The following is a 7222-nucleotide window of genomic DNA, read 5'->3' as shown; positions in this document are numbered from 1 at the left end:
CCTTGTCTTTCTCCACAAGTATATCTTCTTGAAACTGAAGTTCTTTTTGTATAGGTTTGGGGTTAGGATAATCTATCTTCTTCCCCCCAAAACTTATCTCCTTGATTAAGCTGGGTGTCAGTCCTCAGTGTGAGTTAACTGCATTGCTCCTTTCCATGAGCCTTAGTGACTACAGTATCACTCGAGAGACTGCCTTGTGGGCAAGAATGTAATGATATAGAAATTTGACCCACATGGTTCTCCAAAGCTCTCAACGATTAGCTATGGCTTTGCAACAATGCTGCTTTGTTTTGTAATAAAGTGTCTTGGCTCTTAATAGTTGAGGAATGTTCGTGCAGTAAAGCCTTTGTAGAAGATATAAAATCATGGAGAGTAGCTTCCAAATAGTTTTTATTTGATGAAGATATTGAACCCTTGTTAGAATATTGCCATGGCATATTAGATTGAAAACCTGGAGTTTAGTCAAATTTTGTTACTGTTGCCTATTCGAGTTACTGGAATTGTTGTTGGCTCCTTGATTACCCCCAGATAAATTATGATGAGGACACCATCTTGGGTTGTAGGTGTTAGAGTAGGGGTTATTTTTACCTCGGTTGAAATTTTCCACATAATTAATAGATTTTTTATTGTCAGGGCATTCACTCTCATGGTGATTGCCTCGGCATAAAAAACATGTTGAGCTGGCCACCTTCACTTCTTTTACCTTGCTGGAAGGTTGCAAGTTTTTCAACATATTTGTGATAGCAGATAATTGGGCAACCACTGAATCTTTAGCATCTAATTTAAATGTCCCAGGTGTCTTCCTCCCAGTTCCAAACCTTGAAGAGGGAAACTGATAATCATTTTCGGAAATCCTGTCAAGAATGCCAAAAGCATCTTCTGGTGACTTATCTAGCAAAATTTCGTTTGCTGAAGGATCTAGCATCATCCTTGTGGGTACATTCACTCCATTATAAAACCTCACAAATTAAGTCTAATTGTGGAGTCCATGGTTGGTGCACTTGCGAAGAAATCCCTTGTATAGATCCCAACACTCATACATAAACTCATCATCAACTTGACGGAATGATGCTATGTCATTTTTGAGTTGAGTGTTCAAGTTGGGTGGATTATACTGCAGAAAAAAAACTTTACATGGACCAGTCCAAGATTCTATCGAACCAGATAGAACTTCACTAAGCCAAGCTCTTGCTCGATCATACAAAGCATAAGGAAATGATTTAAGCTTCAACACATATCCATGCACTCCTTGTGCCTAAAAGAATCACAAACCTCTAAGAAATTATGAATGTGTTGCCTTGCATCTTCATGACGTATTCCACTAAATTGTCCTATTGAATTCAACATGTTGAACATGAATGTTTTAAGCTCAAAATGGGCTGCCTGAATCTCTGGAGCTAAAATTCTAGGGTTGAGATCATCCAATATAGGAGCTAAGTGATATAGAATAGTTCTTGGTCGAGGTACAAGTCCATTATTCTGATTTGTTACAATATTTGGATCTGTAGCATCCTTGATTTTGAACTCCGTACATGGATATATTAGCATATTAAGCACCTTGTCTTCGAAGAATAAGTGTTAAATCTCAAGTACTAAAGGATACAATGGTTCTTCAACAGTCCTTCTGGTCATGCAATAGCAAAACCTAAAAAAGTAAACAAAAATAACAAGTAAAATTATAAAAAAAATGTTATATCTAAACCTAAAAATCACCAATTGCCAATCCCCGTTAATTACGCCAAAAACTTGATCATATGTGTGAGTGTACTAATATAGCTTGCAATTCTGTGCAAGTATACACAATCAATGCAAGTAATATAGTAGTGAGTGAGTAGTGTCTCCACAGGGATTGGAGGGATTTTTTTAAGCAAGCTGTAGCAAAAATGTGTCACTAACTAAATCTAAATATATATGTATAATGGTATAAACAATTGGGAATGTTGCAACAAAATGGAATGTATAAGATGTATGAAAATGTGATGGTAATATGGAAAGTATCAAGTAAGAAATGGTGAGGCAAAATAAAAAGTAACAGTTCAAGAATGCTAAAGCAAATTAAATTGAGAATTTGGGAATGAATAAGATAGTTGACAACCTCACATAAACAAGCTACACTAGGGGTAATTGGTAGGGTCACTAAGGAATCCTAAGCCTTGTCTTCTGGGATGGTCTAAGCTTTTATGGCCTATTTGCTCGACAGATTTTGCTGAAAGTGTTCCTAGGCTATCTTTAGTAACGAACCTGATAGAGAAAAATGCTATGACAACACCTTTTAGCGTGAACTGCAGCAAATTCCTATTGATTAAGTACTACCCCTCTTAGTCGTTGAAATCATATCTTTAACTCTAAGTTGAATTAGGACCTAGATACCAGTTAAGCCTCATTGCTCACGTTGATCTCACTTAGCTCTTTCGATACTAAGCATCAAATTCAAGAAATGGTTATTCTCGTAATCTCTTACAATCCTAAGTAAATAAATACAATGAGCAAAGAAAATATTAACATAAAAACATCAACCATTCATTAAACAAAACTTAATCATCCATAGTTAACCCACACCAAATAAGGTTAGCTCATGGTGGGGTACAAATAATTTAAGAAATAATTTGTTCCATAACAACCCACAAATTAAAAATGAAATGAAAGCACAAGGATAGAGCAAACTCCTAACGAGCGCGCTGCCGTGAGCTCCCTTGGGCCACCGTGAACCACCTTAGCAACCTAGCTTCTCTCAAAGGCCTAGCTTGCTACCCCTTGAAGCTTGGGTATGGAGGACACAACGAAGAATATGAAAAGAGAAAGAAAAACGGAAGCTTTGGTAGTCTCCTTTCATTATTGCTTACCTCACCCTTTTCCTAAAAGACTCTCCTTTAATTCTAGGGTATCCTTTTCTATTTATACTAGGGGAATGACCTAGGGTTTTGTACCAAATTCCCTTTGTACCCAGGTATCAGCCCCTTGACGTGAAGGGGTGTGTAATGATGATTGTGGTCCTCATACGACAGTTTGTAGAAGGGGACCACGTGTGGGATAAACAGTTGGCCCTTCAAAAAAAATATCTTCATCTCTTTTGTCATTTTCTGCTTCCATGAATGTCGTCCAGACTGCTACAACATTTTCCACTACTTCATCAATCCAAAATGCTACAACGAATCTCCTTGCTCTCCTTTGCTTTCAATCACCTGCACATTAACAACCAAGCACAACCTTCCCCATTAAGCAGCACCAGTTGACAAAATAAGATGCTGCAACATAATAGCTCTACCACATGCAATGATATGATCCTAAATGCATCAATATGAACCTAAATGAGTCTTAAGACAATCAATAACCTAAGTGAAAAGACACATAATATAGCCTTTTTACGAGGTTATCATTACCAGAGATAGAGTTAGAATCAAATGTTGAGGGGACAAAATTCTTTTATATCAAAAGAGTAAAAATCTATTAAGTATTTATATCTAAAAATTAGAAAGAATAAAAGCCTTATTTAACTAATATTAAATTAAAAAAAACCTAAAATGCTATTATACCCAAAAAAAATATGTGTTAGAACAACCCATCTTAATCATTTCGTCCCTGAACGTCACTGATGATCATTAATAAATTGTCTGAAGTGTGTTTAAACAAATTTTTATAATTTAGAAAGTAAAACGTTCTAAAAATAGTTTATGGAGCAAAACGGGAAAAATATATTTAAGGGACAAATGAACCTTTGAATTAATTGCATATTAAATATTGGTCTGATTGAATGTTCCATGCCAGAGAGGTTTTTTTTTTAATATAAAAGTAGACCTTATTATGCCCTTAACCCAAAAAAAATTACAGATCATAACCTTGCAAATGTCATATTTGATTTTTCCGTTTTGGTACAAAACGTCATTATATTTTGATTTAATGAATCTATACCATGGTCAAAACTTTATCCCAAAAAAATGAGAACGTTCAGTTGGTATTTTAGAGCTCTTCATGTCACGTAATTGATGCTGTAAATTATAAATGATCATATATTTTGATTGAATAATTTCAAAATGTTATGATGTCTATGTTATTAATCTTTTTTTAAAAAACTAATGTAATTAAATAAATCAAATAACATCTTGATATGAGTATCAACATTAACATTCGTGGTGCTTTTGTTGTTAGTTCGAGTGCTTAGCAATTCCACGAAGATGATCTCTTTATCAATGGCTTCCTTTGTTTGTCCTCTTCCAAAGATATCATCCCCAAGTGTGATGGATCTTCTAGCATCATTTTCGCCACCAAATATCCAGCTATTGACCATGTTTGATACTTCCTTGCTTGTTTACCGATGAATCTCCCGAGTTTTCCGTCGTAATATTCCGGCCATCCGTCTTTCAACAAACGTGTCTCGGCAAGATCAATCGCCTGTCTTGCGATTTGCGGCCTTCCGGTTTTGATGCAAGCAGCCGTTAGCAACCACAGAAGCACTGCATACCAAATAGCGGAAAATTGCAAGATGAAGAAAAAAGAAGGATCATTAGAATTGAATATTACAGCATACCTAGTTATGCAAATAAAATGATCAATCAAGTTCATGACTGTTATACATCACAGTAAATGTTAAGACAAAGATGGCCCTTTCCAGATTAGAGAAGTAAAGTCATACCTGGCCAAGATCCTCCATTGTGATAACTCCATCTCGTGTTCTTTGGATCGCAACCGGTGATAATTCGCCATTCATGACTTTCAATTGCAGGATAAGCTATCTTCAAAGGCATTTCTCCAACAAGCTCGTCCCACCGGGCTTCAATAAGATCCATAATAGCCATTGATTGCTCAGGCGTCGCAAGAGAAGATAGAATTGCTATACAGTTGCCTAAACAAAACCATCGGAAATCCATCCTTGCAGGACTGACATTCCCGATGAAGTATCCACCGCGCATCGGCATAAAATCAAATATCCAATCAGGGATAGAATCAGGGATGACATTAAACTTATTTACTGCAGTATGAGAATACTCCTCAGTTTTATATCTGTAAATATCATTTAATTGCTGAAAGTCGAGCCAAAAGTAACTACGCATGTGATAATTCAAGGCATGCAAACGCTTCTCAATTCGTTCAATGCAGTCTTTTCCTTCGCCATCATGCTTCAGCATCACTAATGCACACCGCAAAGCCATATAGAAAAGGGCTTGAATTTCAATAGGATAACCATAAACATCCTGTAAAATAAGTGTTTGATACTTTTAATTCTCAAATGCTTTGCATATCTCACATTAAAATTAACTACAAGATTGGCAAGGGAACCAATGAACAAATAGAGAGAAAGATTACAAGTAGCAGGTTTGGTTACCATTCTTCGATCGATCATAGAGCATCCATCGGCACAGAGCAGTGTCGGGAATGTATCGAAACCTTCTGCTAGACACAGCATAAGTATAAGCCTTATCCCTTTCTGACACTCGGGTCTCTCAGCTAGAGACAAATCCCCGGTCGATTTTGTATATGCACGGAGCAGAATGATCCACCAGAATCCAGAGTCAACTGGAGCAACTCTTCCAATGGCACTCTCTCCAAAATCTGCAACAATTGTGTCCAGTTTACGTACAGGGTCGTGAAGAACTTTAAAGCTAGCTGGCATTACACCTTCTCCTAGCTTGAATCTATCTATTTTTTTCTCCCACCCTTGAAGTTGTAGAGTCTTCAAGAGGAAGTTCTTAACTATCTCAGGCTCTCCATTCATCAGAAAAGCCAAAGCACTGGGTACAAAATCTCTTACAAAAACCTGAAACAAAACAACAAGCAGACTATCCGATAATTTTTCACTATCATAGCTCACCAGATTGTAATAGATTTTAAGCATTAAAAATAATTACAAATATTTCAAATTCTCCTTGATTTTATACATATGCAATAAGGATTTCAATATTACTGTCTGATGAGAACTTTACCTGATCATAGTTCAAAACTTCCTCTGAAGCATGATCGTATGCGGCAATGGTACCAACAGGTTGGCCTCTGAAATACACCAAAGACCTCCTGAGAGCCTCCCACGCTTCGGCCACGATGGGGTGCGGATCGAAGGAGTTTCCACCCCAAGAAGCTGGAGTATCAATGCCTGACCTCCCACCGGGAGAGTGCATGCTGTCATAATTGTCATAACTCCCTCTTGTAAGAATCATGGGGAGTTCACTGAGAGACCTTTCATCAAATGATCTTTGCCTCTCTATGTAAAGCCTCGGCCTTTCAAGGAGGCGTGAGAGATCATGATCATCCAATTCAGTAAGTGAGCAAACGGAGCTCACATTTCTGATTCCTATATGTTTAGTCCCATCCATTTCTTTGTCCAAATTGCTCAAAAATAAGATTCTCAAGCTTTAGAACAAGATATTTCACTGCTCAGAAAAAGGAAAGATGAAAAGCATTAGATTCTCAGATACTTTAGATGACAACAATGATCTAATAACAAAGAAACATGCTTATATGGAAACATGAATAACAGGACTCCATTTATAAAGCTGATGAAATAAAAGGCTTGCATTATTATACATTTAGCCATCATCTGCCTCTTTGTTACAGTGCAGAAAACAAAACAAAATTTAATAAACAAAACATTTACTCCCAATCATCATCAACAACAAATAAGGATTTGGAAATGCACATTACAAAATTTACTGAATTATACTTGACTAGAGGGGGGGAATTGAAGAAAAACAGATTAAGATGCATGGCAAGAAGAACCAAAAAGTGTATGGTAAAAGAAACATCACAAATCAAGCCAATTAAAAAACGGATTGGGCAAAACATCAAAGAAACAAATCAAAACACCCAGAGCTTCACATAATTAAAAGGAAAGAAAAACAAACACTTAAGGAAGCAAATATGCGGGAAAAGTGAAATCTCAGGCAGGTCCCAAGAGAGAAGAATGACTGAATATTTGGCCGGAAAATGGTTGGAAAAAGAAAACAAAAAAGAGAAGAAAAAGGAAAGAAAAGTGTGAAGCGATGATATTTATAGAGAGGGAAGGAAAATACTATTTGAGAACCCAAAAAATAGAAAATTGTATTGCACTAATAATAACAACCGTACGACTACCGTGTCTTTCTCTGTCTTTGGCTTTTGTGAGAACATAAAGAATTGGGATGGGATTGGGTATACCGGCAATAGCCGGTGAAAGCGCGCGCGAAATGTCCCCGGGGCTTTGGTTGTCCAATTTTAGGGTAAACTACACGGGTGATCAGTCAACTATGATAGA

At 36.9% G+C, this 7222-nt stretch overlaps 1 protein-coding gene across 1 annotated transcript; it reads right to left on the bottom strand.

The window, feature by feature from the left end:
* Positions 1 to 4136: 4136 nt before the first annotated feature.
* Positions 4137 to 6344, bottom strand: LOC120118746 (probable alkaline/neutral invertase F). Its single transcript, XM_039138739.1, has 4 exons — positions 5919 to 6344; positions 5321 to 5752; positions 4631 to 5189; positions 4137 to 4451 (listed from the first exon to the last, which is right to left on the bottom strand). The coding sequence occupies exons 1-4, from the start codon at positions 6303 to 6305 to the stop codon at positions 4156 to 4158; spliced, it is 1674 nt and encodes a 557-aa protein (XP_038994670.1). The 5' UTR covers positions 6306 to 6344; the 3' UTR covers positions 4137 to 4155.
* Positions 6345 to 7222: the final 878 nt, after the last annotated feature.

This window comes from Hibiscus syriacus, unplaced genomic scaffold (genome assembly GCF_006381635.1).
Source record: "Hibiscus syriacus cultivar Baekdansim isolate YM2019G1 unplaced genomic scaffold, ASM638163v2 tig00110328_pilon, whole genome shotgun sequence".
Classification (NCBI taxonomy): domain Eukaryota; kingdom Viridiplantae; phylum Streptophyta; class Magnoliopsida; order Malvales; family Malvaceae; genus Hibiscus; species Hibiscus syriacus.
This window is presented reverse-complemented; position numbering and strand designations above follow the sequence as displayed.